This window comes from Solanum dulcamara, chromosome 2, assembly GCF_947179165.1.
Source record: "Solanum dulcamara chromosome 2, daSolDulc1.2, whole genome shotgun sequence".
Taxonomy (NCBI): domain Eukaryota; kingdom Viridiplantae; phylum Streptophyta; class Magnoliopsida; order Solanales; family Solanaceae; genus Solanum; species Solanum dulcamara.
The window spans coordinates 47,680,002-47,704,420 of NC_077238.1; the positions used below are offsets into that span (position 1 = coordinate 47,680,002).

Genomic DNA, 24,419 nt, shown 5'->3' on the forward strand with positions numbered 1-24,419 from the left:
TGGGTGTCTTTGTATTATTTTTGGTTTTATCGATTTATTTTATACTTGTTGGGCCGGAGGACTTGGACTTGGACTAGCTAGAGTACCAGGTTAGTACCGCTGCTCTATGATGGGTGTTTATCCGATTCTGATATGATGTGTATGTGGTGTGAATTATTGATTCTCTGATGGTTTGCATTCATGTAAATTACTTGTGTTAGTGACATGACTTGACTTTGGTAATGGGAAGGGGCCTCAGGTAAAAAAATTTGTTCACATGATTTTTCTATATATTTTCTACGTGTGGGCTCCGTTGGGTGAGATTTGTATTCGCACTTTACTGAAGGAACTTATTTTTGAAAAATAATATACCATGTTGGAATTAAGTCATGAAAATAGAATTTATTTGGTTAACTTGAGAAATTCTTGAACTTGCATGACTTGAATGGCACAGAAAATATTTAGTTGCATGGCTAGATATCACATTTTTGGATACTACTAATAAGTCTAAGGCACCATTCTGTGCCTGTTGTCCTAGGTTAGTTCTACATCTTATTATTTCACTTGTTGATAAGTCTGAGGTATTATTTCGGACGGCCTGACGATACACATCCGGGTTATTAATTTATTATTGATGAGTCCGAGGTTTCATTCCGGACGGCTCGGGAGCTCTCTGAGTTTTACTTTAAACCATTTGGACAGTGCATTGCACCATCTTGTCTTATTATGTGATTATGTTTTTTCGTGTACTTGGGTGCCTCTTCTTTGTATTTGTGTGAGTTTATCTATGTTTGGACATATATTGGTGATTCACTGAACTGTTAGCTTGTAGCTGTAGTACTATCTTACTCTTATATATATATATATATATATATATATATATATATATATATATATGTGTGTGATCTTTTTTAGCTCGGTCGGCCTATAATACGTACTGAGTTCTCAGTATTTTGGTACTCATGCTGCACTTCTGCATCTTTTTTTGATGCAGCTCCCAGTACGATCCACCCCCGTGAGCATTAGATCTCCCTCGGCTGTCACAGACTTGGATCGTGGTGAGCTTCCGGCATCCAGAGATTTGTTGCTTTCCTTCTTTTGTATTGACTTGTATATTTTGTATTTTGACAAGTCAGTTCTCTTGTATATATAGCTTTCAGTACTTAGTAGTTCATGTACAGCTGATACCAGGTCCAAGGTTTTGTTATGTCTCAGTTTGTCCTTTTTGATCACTTTTGGGCCTCTTTTGTACATTTTGTATCGTATTACAGATTAATGATACAGTCCGCTTCTTGTATTTATTATTTTTGTCTTTCGTATTTTATTATTATTATTTTATTAAACTGTTGTCTTCCGCAAGTATGACTGTTGGGATTTTAGGCTTACCTACTTAGGGGATGTAGCAGGCGTCATCATGTCCCGACAGCGGATCGTGACATAATAATGCAAGTTCTCATTAGGAAATTAAGGTTATTCTTTTAAGATTTAGGAGTCTATTTTTTTAATAGAACTTTTATATTTTAATTCTTTTGCAAATTCACATTACGAAAATTTTGGATGCTTTGTACTTCTTTTACCTTTAGGGAGTTTTATATATAGGTCAAGATAATAAAGAAAAAAAGAATTTAATAAGAGAATAAGTAAGGAACTTATTAGTACTAAACTTTCCATATTTTTATCCTTTTACTATTTGTAATAGATAAAAACTCTTAATATTTAGTATTTTTCAAATTGACTAAATTTTTTCTTCTTAAATCTTTTTTTATTCGAATTATATTAAAAGTCCTAATATTTAAGATTTTAAATCCATTACAATTTTACTAACTTATAGCAATTTTGATATTAGTATCCTACCTACATTTGAAAAGAAACTTTCGTACTCACTAATTTAAAACCCTTAGATATTCTTTTTTGAAGGAAAAAAAGTAAGGGAGAAAGATCATGAGTTTTCGTACACGCTTTCACGGCAAATTCATGGAAGTATATATACCTTGTTCTAGTTAATAAGAATTGTTTTTGTCAATTTTTAGAGTACGGTCGTGCAGAGCACACCAAAACATGCAATATAAGAAAGAAGAGATATGTATTTTCATGGCTATTAATTTGATTAGTCAGGAACGTGTTGTTGCCTCACATGTTAGTGAATCTATTTAAAAAAAAATTAGATGTCATTGTTATTGCTTTTACACAGATTATAATATCTACGCTTGATGATTTGAAGGAATACGACAAAGAGGACTTGAAGTTATCCTGGTATAGAAGGTGAATTCTCAAACGATATTACAACCTATGTGTTCAGAAGTTTAATCGGTTATATCATTAATGGATTATTACATTACTCTATCGAGTGTCATATAATTAGTTAAGACAATGTATTTCTTATCAAATAGGAGTAGAATTTTATTTACAATTCTATTAGTTATTCGAGCTTAATTATATAGTGATATTTATATTTCTTCCATATAGTGATCTTTGATAGTGACATTTATAATTCTTCCAAATAGAGATTGTTGCTTTTTTAATTGTTTATTATATTTTTCTAATTCTTTCTTTTTATTACAGGGACTAAGACATGGATCGAATTGACTTCATATAATTCAATGGGTAAGTTACGAATATTTGATAAATATACAAATGCAAGCAGAGATAGACCCACATGATGCTATGAGAGTGCATGTTCACCATATATATATATATAGAAAGAAAGGGAATCTAAGAAAGGATGATATATTTAATTGTACACTCTCATAATCAAAATTCATTTGGGTGCATTGGTTGAAGCCATCACTTTATCTCGCAACACTTTAAGTTTGAGCCTAGACAAAGGACTATTTTTTGTTGAAATGAGGGTCGTGGCAATATTAGTTGTTGATCAAGATGTATATAGTATCGAAATAATAATTTGGAAATAGCACCTGATTACATTTGTTTATCTAATTCTCTATTGAATAAATTTTGTCTTTGCTGATGTATGTTCAGAGATACATATTTAATAATATTTTATCGATTTAAAAAAAACAATAGTATTATTCTATTACGTTTCACGATACAATGTAGATTTAGACATCTATAATTTAACAAAAGAGGTATTGAGGCACTAAGCACATCAGATTTCAAGTTTCAAGTAGGTTGAATGAAAAAGGGTCAAATGATAAATTGTAACATATGTACAATGAAGCTTGATCGTACTTTTTGTAATTTTCTCCTGAATATTAATTTTTATGATCCAAATGAAAAAGAAATATTTTAATGTGATCCAATTTTGAGTCACATATTAGAAGATAATAAATAGATGACAAAGTAATTTGTAACATCCCGAATTTTCAAACTATGATCCGAGCCATTATGCGAATAGATTCCAAACGCTATGATTTCTAATGTTGCATAGGTATTGAAAACAATTCACCATTGTAGGAAGAGCTTTGAATATGAATTAGCGTCATAAGGAACTTCTAGTTCAAAGTTAAGTTGAAAGTTTCTTTATCGATTGAAGTCAATTTTAAACGACCATATTTCCTAGAATATGAAGAGTTAAGTGATCCATGACTTATTAAATTAAATGTGTACTAGTCTTCTTTCCAACTCCGTTGACCGTTTGTCAATCAAAATTTGGAGTAAAACGTTATGACCGATTTACCAGAGACGATCTAATCTAGCAGATGAAGTCCGCGATACGACGGACCTCACCGTCTTCGTCATTTCTTTTAATTCGTTTTGAGGGTTTTTTGTCCTAAAACTTTTTGAGGAGTTATCTAAATAACCCTAAACATGTAGAAAATTAGTTTTTCATAATTATAACCCTCTCATTCACTCCTAAATTCCTACACTCAAGAACTTCAAACAAAAACCTCAAGGCTTCAAGAAGCAAAACCTAGGGTTAACTCTCAAGGTCCCTCTCTTAAGTTCTTTGTCAAAAGATATGTTTAAACATTCCCTACTTCAAACTACTCATACAAGGTTCATAGTATATTATTCGTATATTACTAAATTACGAATTGAGTTGAGAGATGATTTCACAAAAATTGGTTACAAATGTTTATCTCTTATCAATTGTGTTCAAATTACTCTATTATGATTCCGGGACTTGAATTGTTAGTTTGTAATGGGTGAATTTCCTCATATGGTTTTGAAAAAAAAATTGGTATAAATAATGGATTTAAAAATTTGTGAGTCTTTCAAAAGTTTTGGTTTAAAATGATGAACAAAGGGTAATTCTCCGTCTCAGTTTAATGTTAATGATATTGCATTTTATATGTTGTCTTATGACTTGGAAAAATTTAGATGATGGCAGTGAACGGAATGCTTTATCATAAATGAGTCTTTGATATCAAAAGATGGGTTGAGTGTTGTAAATGGTTAGTTATACATTTTGTCATGGTTACTATGGCTTGCAAGTCTTGATATGGCGATACCAAAGAAAATATGTCTTATTCGGATAACTCTTAATAAAGGGTAACTTGAAAAGGTTTTAGTAGGTCTTAAAGAGAGTTTGGTAGCATTACCGAGAAGGTGTAAAGTTCTCATGACTCATCACCTAAAATCATGTTTGCCGGGAGGTCTTTGTCATGAAATATGGCTAGCCGATGTAGGTTGTTAATCGAAGCAGCCTCTACAATTTTTATTTGGGAGAATTTGTTTGATCGAATTCTTATATTTCTCAATTCACGCGGCATACATGGATTGGGGCCCTCGGTTGGGCGGAGGCCAGATCCATATATTCAATGGGTCGCATATGTTGGTGAACACTACCTTACTCTAGATTAATAATTTTCATAAGGTCTGTCTAAATGTTTTTAGGTTTGCACTTATGATTTTTGTCTTTCTTTTATGGTTATATTATATGTATGTATATTGTTTGTCCCTTCCCCCGGAGTGCATGTCAGTACTCGTTGTATTGATCGTCCTTGAACGCTACATCATTTCATGATATAGGATCAGAGACACAGATTTGTGATTTCGGATAGTAGTAGATCTTTCAGGGACCACAATTAGCGTTGTGGTGAGATTTCCATCCTTCGAAAAGTAGACTCTTCTTTTATCAGTCTTTCCTCTATTTTTTTCATGGTATCTTGGTGGTCATGTCCCGACGTAGACTTTGTTATTCTGTTAGTAGATGTTTCATAGACCTATGGTTGGTTGGAGTTGATTTTCTTATTAAGAGTCAAATTAATTTTCTTTTTTTGAATATTAATTGAAATTGGGGCCTTGTCTTTCGCACTGATATTCAATTTGGTATTTATTTTAAATTATTTGTGTTAAGTAGGTTGCTTGGTACTCTCGGGTCTAATGAGGTTTTGAGTGTCATATCACGTATAGGGTGGGGTCTTGGATCGTGACATAATTAATAAAGACACTTCAAATTTACCTAAATCAAATGATATTAACATGTCAGCCTCGTAAGAAATGAAATTTGCAATCTTGAAATAAGGCAAAGTATAGAAAAACCACACCATAAATATTAATTAATTAAACTCATTCTATTTTAAAAATACACTTACTGACTCTTTTAAAAAATATTGATCAAACATTAGTTACTTCTCAAAAGTGTTCTTTTAAAAAAGGTAAGGTGTTTGATCAAGATTTTTTCCTAAATGAAAGTATTTTTGGTGAATAGCAAAGGCTGTTTACTGAAGTTAAAAAAAAAATAGATTTCCTATAAAAAGCACTTTTCAAAATAAACTAATTTAAGAAGTTTAGCCAAACAGTCCATTAAAAATACTTTTAAAAATTTTAGTCAAACACTAATTGATATATCATTTAAATAGCTACGTATAACTTTTATTTTAGAGTCAACTGCTATTTTTTAATTATTTTATTTTCTCCTATATATTTTTATTAATTGATGTGAGAAACACGTGCAAAATAATGAAGACCTTCATAAATATTGATGAAATTTTTTGTCCTTCATTAAAACACTCTCCAATAGACAAAATTGACATTTATTATTTTTATAATATATTTATTATTTAATTATCTTTATAATATTGAATCCTAAAATATATAGCGAATAAAAAATTAAAGATTTCTAAAATATATGGTAAGAGGTATTAGGAGAATTAATGGAGACTCCTAAAATATATGGAAAGAAAAATTAGAAAAAAACTCTTAAAAATCTAACAAAAATATTTATCACGGCGTCAATACGAACATTTGAAGCTTTCCACCTCTGAATCACCTCCATGTGCCACGCTAACAAAATAATTATAACGATGTCAATACGAACATTTTGACACCAAAATCGCATTAATCGGAGACGGACCAAAAATTAGGTCTAAAACGAAATTGTGATACCCGCGCTGAAAATTCCAAAATTGACTCTGTGAAAAGGTTCTTTTGAGCTTGCTGAACTTGTTTCCCAAAATATGCCACAATTCGATGCTAAGAAACGAAGAATCCAACCCATGCAGTTAATTAGCCATTAAAAGCTTTAAAGGGAGAAAAGGGAAGCAGTTAAAACTCAAGAAATACCTCAAACGGAGGTCCTCCAACAGTCCTTGATCACTCCAATGCATAGCCATGAATTTTTCGAACATGGTGGACTTCGAATCATCCAAAACGGAGCTCTAAAAGTTGAGATATCAACTTTTGAAGAAATGGAGAAATGGCTGAAATTTAATTCCCAATGATAGTCGCAAAAGCCAACAAATTGTCACTAAAGCGACCATCTCTTTAGCCACACTTGGTCGGAAAAGCGACCCCCTCCTAGGAGGCGCTTGTTGCTAAAGCGACAGTTGGATTGCTAAAACGACTATCATAAAAGCCAACTTTTGATCGCTAAAGCCATGGCACCAGAAACCAGAAAAAATCTAAGTGTCCTAAAACTTTAAAGCCCTCAAAAATCATTCGGAATCCAAACGACGCAAACAAAAGTGTAAACCACTTGTAAACAACATTCCGGACTCAACGGCGCAGTCAAAATGTCCATCCGAGGTCATCTTGACAAAAAGTGGGTCCACATCCAAACGCCATTTTTGGTCAATTCTACAAGGGGCCTTAGAATGAGACCGGAAGCCTCGGAAACCGCATGAAAGGTCGCTCTAGATCAAAATCGACATTCTAGAGCTAACTGCGCTGACGAAATTTCAATCCGAGTACATTTACCAAGAATGTTATCAAAGTCAAACTTAGGCAAAAACTTAAAAGTTAAAACGCCTAATGGCTCAAACTCGCATTGAAGGCCTCAGGAAATGAGTCAACCATGCCACTAGCCTAAAATGACTCTTCCGGAGATGATGGAACCATCAGAATTTCATTTTGAGGTCGTTTTCCTAGGGTTTCTACTGAATTCAACCATTCAAACTTCAAGAGCTCCAAAACAGAGAAACAGGCAAAAAATTCAAATGAACGACCAGGCAACCAAACTGTCAGTACCAGCAAGTCATAAATTACTTGGGGTCGCACCAGGAAAACTCTAAACACTGAAAAGATCAGAAAAGGGAGAAAATGACCTGAAGGGTCATTACATAATTAAATTTAATTTTTCTCTCTAATGTTTGTTATCAAATGAGGTACGCGCTTTGATCAAGCGCAAAGTGCGTACATCAAGACTAGTAATATATAAATTAACTCATAACTAACACATATATTATTAATACTTGCATAGCTCTAACTAGTTATCAAACAACCCTTTATTTCACCCTAGGCATTTGGACATGTCATTTGAAATCATAATTTTAAATTTTTCAAAAAATAGAATTTGATATTTCAAATCATGATTTCAGAATTTTTTAACTGTAAAACATAATCCTTAAGTTCATATTTTATATAAAAAAATTATATATAAAAAAGAGTTCCTTCATTTGAAATTCTGCAACAAAAGAAATTCATGCACTGCGTGAAATGATGTTTCGTACCATATAAAAAGATTATATCAAAGAATAACTTGTTACCATTGTTCATGACTAGTAGACCTTTATAAAATTATATGTATTTAAAAAATTGTAATCATAAATATTTACTTATAACAAAAATATAGAGATAGGCAAGTTATCAATGTGGTACCTTAGGAGATTTGATATCTTGTTTATGAATAGAGCTATGATTTGCTCATTTTATAAGATCATTTATGAATTGAAGAAATTTTGACAGTTTTCACAATATACTAAGCTTTCATATTCATGGGGGAAAATACAACATAAGAAATTTAAATTGTATGTCCAATTTGATATGTTTTGAAGGCCAAATTAAAAATCAAATAAATGAAAAAGTTAATTAAGACTAATTAAACAGTTTAAGGATTTTTCGTTGTTTCCGTTACACTTAAGGGCATTTTTTGGCGTAGTTCACTTACAATAAAGGCATAAATGGACCAAAATATAAAAGAAGAGCATTTTGATCATTTCACATAGTACAAGAACATTTTTTATACTTTTTCCTTAATTTTATCCTAATTTAGTAAGTGATCAAATAATATAGGACAATTATTTTTAATTAAATACCCATATAATATGGAATGATGAGAGTAATAAATACTGATTTAGAGCAAAGGAACATATCATTTGTTTCTTCCATTATCATCATCATAATTTTTGTTGCTAGCGCTATCATTTTATGAACAAAAGCTCTTATTTTCATATTTCTCATTACTTGCCTTAATTTTGAATCTTTTCTTGGAAGAACGTAAGTTTCTTGAAAGTTTTCATCTCGAATTGTGTTAACACAAAAGGAACGGTGAAGTTGGAAACCTAATCCTTCAAAAATGTGATAATCATGTCATGACAACATGAAATGCAACCCAGAAACATGCAGCAAGTTCGAATAAACAAAGAAAAAGAAGCTGGTGGTTGCAATAGTTCCTCATCTCTTAGGAGCAGAAGTTTAATTCCATCATAGGTCTTCTTTCATAACTCAAACCAAAGTTCGTGGACCAACACTAGCCCAGGAGAAAAAGACAATACAACTTGGTCAATTTAGAGAAAAGAGCACTGACATGATATCTGATGTCAATTATGATCCATCTAGTTCCCTACAAATTTCATTAAATCTACAATAACAGTTAAAACTCAACGTAAAACGACATATGAGATTTAGTCATTAACTCTCAACCAGAACATTTGAGCATCTAGAGAATTATACAGAACTGCTCAGCAGAGAATTCTGGTGAGTTACAAATTCTCTTCTTTCCACTTTTAGCTTTAGGCCTTCAGCTATAAAGCCGTATTTATTAGCATTAAATCAAAAAGTATTATCACTCAATCAAGAATAAAGCGCTGGATAACTTACAAAGGGTATACAAAAGAATAAATTGTGCCAAAAAGCTGCTCACCAAAAGCTTGGCAGATGGCTAATTTATATATATCTTGTACATTTCCTTATTTTCCACAATTGAGGCAACGGTGAAGCTCAAAATTTCCAAGTGCTCAGACATAAGGACAATGCCAAATGAGTCTCCGTGCTCCTAGTTGGAAATAATTTATATGGAATGAAACCTGCTGCTAACCACGTCGTATGTGGGGAGTGAAAGAACTGCCATTCAGAAAGCAAATGAGAAAACTACCCCGAACAAAATAAAAAATAGGGAAGGAAAGAAAAATAACTAATGAAAAGAATCACCGTCTCCATAGGATGCCATTGTCAGGGGAGAAGAAATAAGCTTTTGTGCTACAGAAGCAATATCATTTGCTGAAATTGCATCAATGGCTTTCAAGAAATGCTCCACTGGTTTCCTGAAGATCCAGAAGCAAAACAGCATAGAAAATATTGAGATACTCTAATCTAATAATACAGGGCAGATTTGCAAAGGATTATCAATGAAAAGGCAAAAGGGCAAAACAATTTAGTACCACAGATCCTCAGAATTTTTTTGTTGAATCCCTACTTCACCTTAGCCTCATTGTTGTTGAAAAAATGCACATGAAAAGAAATTGGGTTTCAAACCTATGCTTGAACCAGTGCAGCACCTCATGTGTGACTCTAGTAAGGTGTTGCAATTGTATAATAATAATAATAGCAATCTCTCTCTCTCTCTCCATGATCTTGACCCAGAAGCTCTGTCAGCCATCGGCACCTTATTTCTGAAGTTGTATAGATTTGCCACACTTACTGAAAATTCAATTATTGCCAGATATGGAATTCGGAGAAGAATGTATTTGCGATAATAATCCAGAATGTCATGTTTATATCAGGATTGTGCACTAGGTAGTAGTCTGATGCTAGCATGCACACAGAATTTGTAACTCCAAACAGCGCTCAAAAATCTGTTTGAGCTCGTCTATTCACGTGAAGCCAATGGTGAGTATGACCAAGTCCGATTTAATTGGTTTTGCCAAACCCTCAAGCATGTTATCTCCATTCCTGTATTAATTATATGGTTTTGACCAAACCCACTTCTGACCTGTGTAATTATGGGTAGTTCGGGTTACGACTCTTTTTTTCTATTAAACCCATTTTCAACCAGAGGCGGAGCTAGAACGCAACATACAGGTTCGGCTGATCACAGTAAGTTTGTCCTACACCTTGTATTTGTGTTATGAAATTCACTAAATATGTACCAATTTCAAATTTAGAACACAGTTATTAGCACTTGAAGTCGTCATTGTAGAATTTAGAACCCATGAAGTTCAAATCTTGGATCAGTCGCTGTGAAATTTCAACCCAGCCAAATACAACCTAAAACGTCCGTTTGCCACCACAACATGGATTGAATTTCTTAATCTGACTCCAGCTAATCCTCAAGAAGTCTATACTCTCTCGACCTAGATCTACTTTCAGAATACACTCCCTTCCAACAACAATAACAACATACCAAATGTACTCCCACAGGTGGAGTCTGGGGAGGGTGGCGTGTACTCAGCCTTACCCTACCTTATGAAGGTAGAGAAGTTGTTTTCGATAGACCTTCAGCTCAAGTAAAGCATATCAAAAACAGCATGAAAAGGAAATAAATTAGTAAAGAAGTCAAGTAGAAAACAGTGGAGAAAAGAATAGTAGCAACAACAAATATTATGGTATCCGATATATATAATACTCTTGATTTTATGATGATTCAAGATATTGACCGACTCCAAAAAAATTGACTGCTCCATATTTATACAATAATTCAGTTCTTCAATTCTAATGTGATATGTCTCATCTATAAATCTAGTTCTTCAATTATTACTTTAAAATTATTCAACTACCACTAAAAAGATGTACAGCATCAAAATATGATCATAGACTCTGCATCTAGTCAAATACTGAAATATAATAGAACGAAGAGATAAGATTGTAAAGTGACTAAGAAGAAAATGGCAGTCCAGGTACGGTTTCTTACTGAATCTTGACACAAACATGGGTGGCAAAATAAAATTTCTCCACGTGCCTCCTCATGGGGCTTCACAAAAGTTGTCTTTTTGAAGAGGTATGTAAGATTTCACAAAAGTTTTCTTTTAACATTCTTTTTTTTAACTAGAGCACAGGATTTAATGGCAAAGCTCAAACCTAGTTTCTCACATTCAACATATATTTCATTGCTAAGACAGCAACAGATCTGATGATTGTAAAGTATGCCGAATGTGATAAGTTGGAGTGACATCTAATGTGGGATTACAAGACAAATAAATGCCAATAAAATAATCCGATCCACTCAAAATTTTGTGTAAAGGTGGATCAAATTTTTTAAGACCCCAATTGTTTAGCAGAAAGAGGAAATGGGGAAATTTTGGGATTGAACTTTGAAAGTGAGGAATTTTGTTGCATTAGTTATGGAGTAAAGACCATTACATGGCATCTTTGGGCCAGGAAGAGGGAAGAATGAATGGGTGGGAAGATGATGACAAATTGTGGCTTAGGAGAGACAACTTCACCAAATGGAGGCGATGTTACCAATGTTGCCTCTGACACTTCTATTTATATGTTCTTTTGAGAAAAATAATGTTATCCTTGCTAATTCTGAAATGCGGGCCATAACCCAACCCGCCTAATTCTTACTAAGCTTTAATTGTCGTATTTGTTCTTTAATAAATTTTTAATAGCTAATAAAATTATTATTTTTCTTTACTACTGCTATATAAAACATATTAAATAAAACAAATATTTTTTAAAAATATTTTGACAAGATTTCTCATGACTCAATTTGAGCTACTTATCAACCCAATTTTTAATGGCTCTAATGGGTTGAGCTAATAAATGGGCGGGTCAAACTTGAATAGGTTGGACGGATTGGGTTTGAATTTGCCACCCCTAATACTGGGTAGTTGTTGGTAATCTTTACTAATAATTAAGCCTCAAAAGCTAACATCAGAAACAAGGGCATACCTCTCTCCATATGTCAAAAGCTGTCTCCCAATATCTTCGGATGCAACCATCTACAAATTAGAGACCAGCAATAAGTATTTAACAGATATGGCAACTGTGGATAGATGTCCTCCACATCTAGCAAATGATATCTAAAAGAACAACCAATTATCACATACACGAGATTCCAGGTTCATCAGAATAGCAGACTTCGTTGACTGTTTTGCACGGTCTAGCTGTACCTTGTCAACTGCATGAAACAAGTAAACAGACGGGGCAAAGGCAGCAAAACAGTCAGTAACAATTTAATGCAGACGGTGTTATTGAATTAGTATATTAGTCAAGTAACACATGTTCTCATGGGAAGTAAGAAAAACAGGTGAAAAATTACACATAAACTCAAGGACTCAAAGTTATTTGTCAAACCTTCGCCAGGGTTTGCAACTGCAGTAAGCTCTTTAACCGCTACTTCAATAGCTCTTGGTGCAAAATCTGAGGTCTGAAGAAAATAATCAGAAAGAGACAACAATTAAGTTTTTAATTTAGGAAGTCTACTTATCGTGAATAAATAACATACAAAAATTTGGAAGTACTTCACAGAATGAACTTTGCTTGACATATGCAACCGAATGTCACTCGTTACAATAATAACAAGATCCAGAGCAACAAGATTTCAATTCATTCCCCAAAGGAAAAAGATGGTACGCGCAGCTTAGTTCATACATGGAAACCGTATATACTATTTTTTGGGGACTTACAACCTGAGACATGAGAAAGTCGAGAACATACATATTACTTTACTTATGGAACCTTACAATAGTTTCTTTTCTTTTATAACTTACTACAATGTCAAATTGAATTGCGAAGAATTTCTGAGGATGACCCTGCCAACATAGCCCTCCTTTTGACTAAAGACGACAATAGTTTGGAAAATAGTTCCCTTTTAATTCCTATGTTCGTATAAAGACCATGAAATTACTTCATCCGAAATCCTACACTCCTCTTTTAGCACGAACTACCACCTATCCAGGTATGCATATTGTTTACCAGCCCGACAGCTTCTGTTATGCACCATCATTTCCATGCATACCAAAATAAGAACACTCACGAGATTACCCAGCAAAAGAAGAAGTGAAATGATCATGATCTTTTAAAAAGTGAAATGCGGGTTCCAAAGACTGATCATGAGCAATCTAGAAATCTCACCAACACTTACAGTTGATGATACTGACTACTGCTAATGGAGAAGCATTTTCTGCAACATTCTCATGTAGCTTAGATTACTGGTAGGGATAACTGGAACTAGACAAAAAAAAATTGGAAAAAAAAGCAAGAACTTGATTCCTGCAAGAAAACAGAGATATTTAAATTAAAAAAAGAACTTACTTTTCATGACCCACATCCCAAAAGATTTATTTGGAAAACATGTTACCTCAAGCAAAGGCAGAAAAACAAGTTCAAAATGGGAAAAGATAGATAATGTACTAGGACAGGGAATGTATAGCGGTATAGTATGTCTCTATTAGTTGTCAGATTTTAGCAAGGTCAAATGTATTTTTGCAAGCATCAATTTCAAGTATCCAGATTTAATTGAGAGGGTGCTGCATATTGTTGGTTGCAAGGCGGGTAGGCAAACATAAATGATAAGCTTCACATTATGAAGACATGTATAAGCACATCTAGACACTCAAATAAAGCATCAATACTAGAGATACAGTTTAGATGATAGCTATGAAGGAAAAGAAAAAGGAAAGAGAAATAATCTCAAACAAATTTGAAATATAAGATTGAGAGAAAGTGTGAAAATACCAGATAAAATAGCTAATATTAAGACAGATAAAGGATCAGCCCGTTGACCATTACATAAAAATAAAGTTTGGGATAGCTAAACCATAATAAAAAAATCAAAGTAGGTATCTTACTGTGGCTGCTTGAATTCCAAATAGTCCAGTGTTACTATAAATGCTGCTGAATGCGGAAAAGGCATGAATCTGTGGATATGCATTCAAGACACGGAGATCTGCTCATAATTGTATCATAATTACATTAGCAGAAAGATGAGAAGAACCGGAGGGATGTATATTGCTTCATATGAAAGAGTAACATCAAACATGCAAATCCAACTTTAAGGAGGACAATAGCCTATGGTAAGCAGAATCCACATGAATATCACAAGGCTCATTTAATTGACTGTATCTAGATTGTTAAAAGAACGAAAAGGGTATCTAGATTCTTAAATTGCGATTGTCAAATGGATCTGCTTATGCTGAAGTACCATATTAAGTACCAAACATATGGACAACTTACATAGTCTAGAATACATCCCTTTTCCAGGACCGCCAGCTGAGAAAGATCCACCTCCTCCCATAAGCATCTGTTAAATCCACAATAAATATAACCATCCATGATCCAACACCACATCCCACCACAAACACTAAACTATCACATAGATGGATACTCCAAATAATCACAGTGGCACAAAGTAAGACTGTTGTTGTATATCAAATTTAAGCTCATAATTTCTCTTAATGAATGAAGTCCCCAGTTGCTGACTACTACCTTTTGAAGAATTTGTCAAAAATATAGACAGACGTACATGCATAAATCCTCTCATTTTTATTGACAACTTACATGCATATGTTCTTTACAACTTTGTTCTTTTTATAATTGTGGTGTCCAAGCAAGCTTTTGCACACCTTGACTAATTCCAAGGAGTACCTGCTACCTCACACTAACACACGTACTGGGTAACTCTATCCATCAAAGCTTGGACATATTGGACGAAATCTCATAGTGTTTTTGCCTAGGATTTAAACCTGGGATCTTGTGCTTCTCAACATACTTCATTGACCTAGGACATACCTTCAAGTTTATTATGCAGGTGATTTGATTAATACATTTAAAAGAAAGGTTTATTGCACGTGCGACCATATTTTGTTTGATTTCAAACACAAATCAATGTTTCTACTTTTATGTTGTATTCAAATGTTTGTGGTGTTTCTAGGATTTATCTTACCACAGATTCGGGATAAAGATGACATGGATTTTTCTTATGAGGACCAGATTTTGTTGGGATCTTTTCCTGATGGATAACAGCTTCGTTGTCGATTAAGCTTAAAAGATGGTTCATCATCAGCAACAACAGAAAGAACAGAAAGAAAGAAACTCTAGGGATCGCTTCTACGTCCCGGGGCAAACCCACCATTACTTTAGTATTGCATTACACGATCTAAAGAAAGCACATTTGCCTCAAACAATATCAGTTAGATGAACTCTATGTATTGGAAGCTACAGTGGTGTTCATAAACTCTAAGACCTATGCCGACCTCTGAAACAGTCCCATACACCAATTAGTAAGCAAATATTACTAACTACAATACCAAAATTATTTCTAAATAAACTTCAAAGACAATAATGTAACAACATTGGGACAAACTACACTCAATGTTCTCCACATATCTCCAAAATACCCCTCCTGCTGGAAATATCCAGCAACCTGTAAATACTCTAGATTTCAGGAAATTACTATACAAACCTACTAAATAAGACTTACTGGTTATAGAAGTACGTACTTTCTGGTCTCAAATTAGACTATGCAAGAATCAAAACTTCAACAATCTCCGAACATGTATTACCTTTTACAAATTGGATAACGAATAAACATGCTTAACTTATATTTATACAATTGTGGTGTTCAGGACAACTTTTGTGCACCTCAACTAATTTCACGGGTACCGGCTACCACCAACATAGGTACCGGGTAACGCATGTTAGACTAGTTTTTGACCCACGAGGCATCTAATTAACTGCATGTATAGATGTATTGTACTTTGAAATCATACAAAAATTTCTTAATAATGGTGTGTTAGGGAAATAATAATTAATATTTCAAGTTAGACCCTATCCATCTCCTATTATTGTTTTATTGTTGGGGGAGTAAGACTTAAATTGATATTTGGTTGACCTCTTTTGACACTGAAAAAATGATATTTGGTTGACTTCCAGTCGCAGAGTGAGAGACGGTAAAAGTTGATGTTATTTTTTGTGCATCTTGGAGTAGAAAAGTTGTAGTCGAACACTTTCTGGCATAAGAGTGTCTACAGATTAGCTGTAAAAGCTATTTTGATGGGAAGTCACAACTAGCTTTTTTTTCATTATCAAACAACAGCCTAAAAATGTTTTCCTTCTCCATTGCTATTCTAAATTACTTGTTGGTAAGCCGACGTGAACGATAACTCCAACGTGAACAGCACTCCGAAGTGAACAGTGTTTTCCGGTGGCAACCAGGTTCATTTCAACTGGACCAACTCCGATTTTCATATCTTCCCATATCTATTCTTTGTTCATACATTTGTAGTTGCATTTTGCTGACTTTAGACATTTAAATAATTTATTAGTTCATACGCGTTTTCGTGACTTTGGGTAGTGATAGTAGACTAGGGTCATGTTCTAGCTCAGGGACGGAGACGGGGACGAGGGTAAGAAGGGGTAAGTGGGTTAAAGGAGCGTCTAGACTGAGAGTAGGTTCTTGGAACATTGGGATGTTAACGGAAAAATCCATAGAGCTAGTTAAGATTCTAAGGAAGAGGAAGATTAATATAGCCTGTGTCCAAGAGACCAAATGGGTAAGTTCAAAAGCTAAGGAGGTAGACGGGTATAAGGTTTGGTTCTCTGGTAGATCGAAGTATAGGAATGGGGTAGGCATTTTAGTAGACAGTAATTCAAGGGATCAGGTGGTGGAGGTTAGGAGAGTCACTGATAGAATGATGTCGATTAAGGTGATCGTTGAAGGGATCACGTTGAACATTATTAGTGCTTATGCATCGCAAACGGGCTTAGGCGAGGAGGATAAAAAGCGTTTTTGGGAGGATTTGGATGAGTTAGTGGGAGGCATACCGCCTACTGAGAAGCTTTTCGTGGGAGGGGATTTCAATGGGCACATCGAGTCTATTTCGGGAGGGTATGATGATGTGCATAGAGGCTTTGGTTTCAGGGACAGAAATGGAGGAGGAGTTCACTTTTGGATTTCACAAGAGCATTTGAGTTGGTGATAGCCAATTCGAACTTCCCAAAGAAGGAGGACCACTTGGTAACCTTCCGTAGTTCGGTAGCTAAGACTCAGATAGATTTTCTACTCCTTAGGAAGGATGATAAAGGTCTGTGCAAAGACTGTAAGGTCATTCCGATCAACAACCTTACAACCCGTCATCAGCTCTTGGTGATGGATTTAAGGATCAAGATGACGAGGAAGAAGAGGGTCGGGGATGACCAACCTAGGATCAGATGGAGGAGTTTGACCACGGCTAGTGCCCTGGAGATGGGAGAGAAATTGAAGGATATGGGGGCCTGGGATAGTAGTGGGGATGCGAACAGTATGTGGGATAGGACGGCTAGTTGTATTAAGGTTGTAGTAGGGGAAGTGTTGGAAATCTCGACAGGTAGTCGTAGTCGACATAGAGGGGACTGGTGGTGGAATGGAGAAGTGCAAGGGAAGGTGGAAACAAAGAAGATGACGTATGCGAAGTTGATAGAAAGCAAGGATGAGGTGGAGAAGTGGATGAATAGAAAACTTTATAAGATAGCGAGGAAGGAGGCAAAGTCGGCGGTTTTGACGGCAAAAACGACAACTTTTAAATGCCTTTATGCTGAACTAGAAGAGAAAGGCGGGGATAGAAAATTGTTCAGGCTAGCCAGGGCGCGAGAGAGAAGGGCGCGTTGGTAGAGGAGACCCTCATTAAACAGCGATGGCAGTCATACTTCCATAAACTCTTGAATGAAGAAAAGGACAGAGAGATTGTGTTGGGAGATTTGGAACATACAGGGAGGCGTCACGACTTTGGGGGTTGCAGGAGTATTACGGTCGAGGAGGTTAAAGGTGTTGTTCGTAGGATGCGCTAGAGAAGAGCGACTGGACCTGACGAGATTCCTGAGAAATTTTGGAAGAGCGCGAGCTCGGTAGGTTTGGAGTGGCTGCTTAGGTTGTTTAATGTCATCTTTAAGACAGCTACGATGCCCAAAGAATGGAGGTTGAGCGTAATGATCCCCCCTATACAAAAACAAGGGGAATTTCCAGAGCTGCAACAACTATAGAGGTATCAAGCTTCTAAGCCATACTATGAAAGTATGGGAAAGAGTGGTGGAGATGAGGGTGAGGAGAGGCATGTCTATTTAAGAGAACCAGTTCGGATTTATGCCGGGACGCTCAACTACAGAAGCCATCCATCTTATAAGGAGACTGGTGGAGCAGTATAGGGAGAGGAAGAGGAACTTGCATATGGTATTCATCGACCTAGAAAAGGCTTACGATAAAGTTCCATGAGAGATACTATGGAAATGTCTGGAGGCTAAAGATGTACATGTGGCATACATTAGGGTGATCAAGAACATGTATGAGGGTGCCAAAATCAGGGTAAGAACAGTAGGAGGAGACTCAAAGCACTTCCCAGTTGTGATGGGGTTGCATCAAGGATCAGCTCTCAGTCTGTTTTTATTTATCTTGGTGATGGATGGATTGACGCGACAAATTCAAGGTGAGGTGCCATGGTGTATGCTTTTCGCGGATGACATAGTCCTAATCGATGAGACTCGTAGTGGAGTTAACGCTAAGCTGGAGGATTGGAGACATACCTTGGAGTCTAAAGGGTTTAAGCTGAGTAGGACTAAGACAGACTACTTAGAGTGCAAGTTCAGTGAGACACCTCAGGAGGTTGGCGCAGAGGTTAGGCTTAGTGACCAGGTCATCCAAAAGAAAAGTAATTTCAAGTACCTTGGGTCTATCATGCAAGGCAGCGGGGAGATTGGTGATGATGTCACACACCATATTGGGGCAGGGTGGATGAAATGGAGGCTAGCTTCCGGTGTGCTATGTGACAAAAAGGTGCCACCACAACTTAAGGGCAGGTTCTACAAAGTGGTGGTTAGACCGTTTATGTTATACGAGGCGGAATGTTGGTCAGTTAAGGTCTCTCACGTTCAAAAAATGAAAGTTGCCGAGATGAGAATGTTGAGATGGATGTGTGGGCATACCAGGAGCGACAAGACTAGAAACGAGGTTATTCGGGACAAGGTAGAAGTGGCCTCGGTGGAAGACAAGATGCAGGAAATGCGACTGAGATGGTTTGGGGATATGAAGAGGCGAGACACAGATGCCCCAGTACGGAGGTGTGAGAGATTGGTCATGGATAGTTTCAGAAGAGGTAGGGGTAGGATGAAGAAATATTGGGGAGAGGAGATTAGACAAGACATGGCGTAGCTACAGCTTACCGAGGACATGACCCTAGATAGGAGGGTGTGAAGGACCCACATTAGGGTAGAAGGCTAGTACATAGTCTCGTTATTTTCCCTTATTAATAGGCACATTAGCGTAATATAATTTCTTGTTCTATTATCTATTATTTTTTGTACTTTGATTACTCTATTTTATCTGTGTCGCTCTCGCTATTTGCTTTTCCGTATCATTTTGAACTTCTTAGCCTTATCTAACCACTTTTTATGCTTTTATTGAGCCGGGGGTCTTTCGGAAACAACAGTCCTACCTTGGTAGGAGTAAGGTCTTCGTATACTTTACCCTCCCCAGACCCCAAGTTGTGGGATTTCACTGGGTTGTTGTTGTTGACATTCTTAAGCAAATCCATTAACACATTTGACTATGAATTTCTTGACGAACCGACACCAAAAGGGAATCGTAAATAATAATTCAATAGTTGCATGAAAATTAAACACCTGAAGAACAGTTAAAGTCATTGCGTCCTTTTCCTTAAGCCAGCCACCAGGAACTTCAAAAGCAAGTGCAAAATGAGTCATCTGCGTTTAGAGAAAACATAAAACCACGTTAATTGTCAAATCAACACATGTACAGATAGAATGGGGAGGGAAGGGGGAGGATTTCAAGGACACACCCCTGAATCAGCTTGACGGCGGTAATCACCTCCTACATACACAGGAGTTGTCTCCTCAGTGTGGGGCACCTTAGGTAAGTCGGATAAAAGAGGCTCTGCAACTTTTAACAATTCTTCATGTTCAACACCTGATGCAGCAAGAACAATACGAGGAGCAGTATAATTCTCCTGTAAGAACAAGAAGCCATCAAAATATGAAAATTGCTGACATCCATAATACTAATCATTTCAAGAATAAGTAATTAAACATTGGATCCAAAACAGGGTGGCTGAGAAAGGAGAACAATTCTTTTGACACTCACAGTTACAAACTCTTCCAATACAGTGCTGTTCAACCTGTTCACTGTGGCTTCTGTGGCGGCTAGAGAATTCCCGTACGGACCAGAATAACCGGCAGAATGAACTGCCTCCAGAAGCAACTGTTGTTGGTTTTTGGAGTACTCATCAATCTCGGCTTTAACCTTCTCGAGCTACATATGTAGAATATTATTACCGCAATTCCAACACAAGCAAAGAGTTCTATTGTATTTCAAGGACAACCCGAGAAGGAAACAGACAAGAAGGAAACCTGTTCGCTAACTTCCCAATCCAAAAATGCTGGATTTCTAACAGAGTCAACAAGCAGCTCCACCATTTGCGGAACATATGTTTTCAAAGCATCGTAAGTGTATATCATATGCTCTCGTGAGGTAGCAGCAGTTACATTACCACCAATTGCTTCAACTTCCCGTATAATACATAAGTGGCTTCGGTTTAATGTGCTTTTGAAGGCCATGCGTTCCAGGAGGTGTGTGGCTCCATATGAAGCTGGTGTTTCGTAAATTGAGCCACAATCAACATATAAGCCAATTGAGGCAGCAGGACTCTGAACTCAATAAATTGGAACCTATTAGGATTCACTGAACAATTAACTCAATATTTCTTCCAGAAAAGAATGTTAAAACGGGTCTTACTGCTGATGTTTCTGACGCTATTTTGAGACCATTTGTGAGAGTTGTTATCTTGGTCTTTCCAGGTTCAACATAATCAGGTAAAGGTGGAGGGAGCTGAACATCCTTGAGGGGGAAGTCCAGAGGGGGTAATGAATCTGACCCGCCACCAGTTAACCAACTAAAGAGACCCCCTGATGGCTTGGTTGCAACAGCAGTTGAACTTAAAAATCTTGCCAAGACCCTATTGCTTCCACAAACCTATCATAGTTTTCAACATTCAGAACATAGAATGATACCGGAAGCGAATAACAAGTGCTTACCCCAAAACACCCATGTGAAGAGGGGACACAGGGGATAGTTTATTTTCCAACAAGGATCTTTTTTTTATTTTTCCTTTGTATTTCGCATTTCTCATCAAACAAGTAGGAGACTATTCCATTACTCCAACCAGTGTTCGTAAAAAAATAATCATGGGGCTTGAAGCAAAAAGCGAGAAATAGAGTGCATTGTCTAAGAAGAGAGCACACAATTTACAGAAAATTAAATTATATTAAAAGCATATGAATTGAGTACTATAATAATCAAATGTCAATTAAGACAATTCACTTCAGCATCCAACTATAATAAAACTGTACACTGACCTTACCCCTACCTTTGTGGGGTAGAGAGGTTGTCTTTTATAGACCCTTGACTCAATTGAGAAGTTTTCAAAGCAGGGTTGCAAGAAAAATATGACTACAAAATAGCAAGATACAAAGAAAACGAAACAACAAATGATAATACACATTGAAGAATTAGAGACTACGTGATTCAGCATCCAATATACAATAATGTCAATATTAATTCAACCCCTCAACATTGAGATTCTAAAACTCCACCACTTCTCATTGAGATTACATTGAAGCATGAAGTATACTGAAATGCAAGGCCTCGCCCACGAAGGAATTACATTGATTCATCTCTATGAGTAACAATGGGACGACTTTTAATAATGTTGGTCCAAACTACTACAGATTAATGGGAGGGAAGCATAAATGGAATCACACAATTAATCATTATTTGGGGGCATCTAAGGATTTTAAGAGAGGTTGGGTCCATCAATATGGAAAGCATACAATATACTTTACGTTTCACAAGGAAAAAAAACTAAAATTGCATCATTTTCAAAAATTAACTGATAAAGTAACTTGTCATAGTCTAAATGAAGCTATCTGTTACATAAAGTTTGCATTTGCAATTGGATTTTTTATTTTTATTTTTTAGTAAGGAAGGTGTTCGAGAAAATTTGTGGAATTACACAATTAATAATTATTTTGGGATATCTCAAGATTTCAAGCAAGACTGAGTCCATCAAAATGGAAGGTACATACTCTACTTCAGGTTTCACAAGGAAAAAAACTAAAATGGCATTGTTTTTCAAAAACTACAATCCCATTTCTAAAATAACAACAACAACAACAACCCAGTGAAATCCCACAACGTGGGGTCTGGGGAGGGTAGAGTGTACGCAGACCTTACTCCTACCAAGGTAGGACGGCTGTTTCCGAGAGACCCTCGGCTCAAAAAAGGCATAAAAGGGGGTCAGATAAGGTTAAGAAATTCAAAGCGCTATAGGAAAATAAATAACGAAGGCATCACAGATAAAATAGAGTAATCAAAAGTACTGAAAGCAATAAATAGTAGCAGAAATAGCAGAAATGAGAGTACAAAGAATTGTAATGTGCTAGTGCGCCTATGAATAGGGAAGAATAACGAGACTATGTACTAGCCTTCTACCCTAATGTGGGTCCTCCACAGCCTCCTATCTAAGGTCATGTCCTCGGTAAGCTGTAACTGAGCCATGTCCTGTCTAATCACCTCTCCCCAATACTTCTTCGGCCTACCCCTACCTCTTCTGTAACCATCCATGGCCAACCTCTCACACCTCCTCACTGGGTCATCTGTGTCTCTCCTCTTCACATGCCCAAACCATCTCAGTCGCATTTTCCGCATCTTGTCTTCCACCGAGGCCACTCCTACCTTGTCCCGAATAGCCTCATTTCTAATCCTGTCGCTCCTGGTGTGACCACACATCCATCTCAACATTCTCATCTCGGCAACTTTCATCTTTTGAATGTGAGAGATCTTAACTGGCCAACACTCTGCCACATACAACATAGCCGGTCTAACCACCACTTTGTAGAACTTGCCCTTAAGTTGTGGTGGCACCTTCTTGTCGCATAACACTCCGGAAGCGAGCCTCCATTTCATCCACGCTGCCCCAATACGATGTGTGACATCATCGTCAATCTCCCCGCTCCCTTGCATGATAGACCCAAGATACTTAAAACTACTTCTCTTTTGAATGGCTTGGGCACCAAGAAAACAAGCTAATTGTTAGATAAAGATGCATCTGCAACATATATTTTTTTTTTATAACGGTAGTGTCTGGTCACACACGGACTTTTGCCATTGGATTTTCTTTTCTCATGTAGCATTACTTCAATTAATTTTCCAAATTCTATCAACAACTTCAACTTCACCATTAAAAATCAGTTTTTAAAATGTAAACGCAATACAACTAACACCTAGCTGTACAGCAAATAAGCAACATCCCAACCAGTGATCATCTCAAACAAGTTAAGAAAATACTCAGTTACATTTCAGGATTTACTAAATACGCAAATGGAGAAATTACACATAATCTAACTTCCGCACTCTGAGGTCAAACATGTATACATTTGTATTACTGATCTAATCAAATCTAACAAACCAAACAAGGCAAAGGTCCCAATACAACATATACAGAAGCGATTCATTAGAACGTATTTCAGATAGCAAAAACATTAAGAAAAACATATTCGGATTACTTATATGAATATGTATATAGAGGTTTCAAGCTAGGGTAATAATCTAGACCTCGAACGGCTCACCTTAAGTGCTCTGAGGCGAGAAGATGCGGCTTTGTACATGATGAATGTGAGGAGCGATAGGTGAGGAGAGAATGGAAAGTGCTTTTCCCTCTGTTTCAATGGTGACCGAGGGTTCGGGATTTAGCTGCGGAGATGAAGAAGACTGAGTTGGTCCATGGGTATTTGGAGCTTGATGGTTAAGACAATTGTGAAAATGTTTTGGGCTCAGGAAGAAGTATCTTAGATGGGCTCGTCGGCTAGCCACCTTTTGGATCTTTTCCAGTTTTGAAATGAGAAAATTGAATAAAACAACATACGGTAAATCTTACTTGTCTTAATAGGACTTTATAGTTTTTGATACAAATGACCTACTTAAGAATCATTATTCCTAATTCTAACAAATACGTGGTTTACAGGTGTAAGTTAGCAATTATTATTTAAGTTTTATTTAAAAGTAATAAAATATAGGAAAAAAGAATCAAAAATGTCCTTAAACTATTTGAAAT

The 24,419-nt window shown here is 36.2% G+C and overlaps 1 protein-coding gene across 1 annotated transcript; it reads right to left on the bottom strand.

The window, feature by feature from the left end:
- Nucleotides 1-8,981: 8,981 nt before the first annotated feature.
- On the bottom strand, nt 8,982-24,210 carry LOC129880552 (mitochondrial-processing peptidase subunit alpha-like). Its single transcript, XM_055954633.1, has 13 exons — nt 23,935-24,210; nt 21,044-21,280; nt 20,659-20,955; nt 20,393-20,560; nt 20,091-20,258; nt 19,915-19,995; nt 14,500-14,566; nt 14,115-14,212; nt 12,619-12,691; nt 12,372-12,442; nt 12,214-12,263; nt 9,532-9,644; nt 8,982-9,444 (listed from the first exon to the last, which is right to left on the bottom strand). The coding sequence occupies exons 1-13, from the start codon at nt 23,971-23,973 to the stop codon at nt 9,392-9,394; spliced, it is 1,515 nt and encodes a 504-aa protein (XP_055810608.1). The 5' UTR covers nt 23,974-24,210; the 3' UTR covers nt 8,982-9,391.
- Nucleotides 24,211-24,419: the final 209 nt, after the last annotated feature.

What these genes read in the sequence shown, in the direction of transcription:
- LOC129880552 (XM_055954633.1), bottom strand. Translation starts at nt 23,973, where the DNA reads ATGTACAAAGCCGCATCTTCTCGCCTCAGAGCACTTAAG. An exon ending in AGGGATGTATTCTAGACTAT is followed by an intron (nt 14,213 to 14,499) that starts GTAAGTTGTCCA and finishes AATTATGAGCAG; the next exon opens with ATCTCCGTGTCTTGAATGCA. An exon ending in AATGGCATCCTATGGAGACG is followed by an intron (nt 9,445 to 9,531) that starts GTGATTCTTTTC and finishes TCTGAATGGCAG; the next exon opens with TTCTTTCACTCCCCACATAC.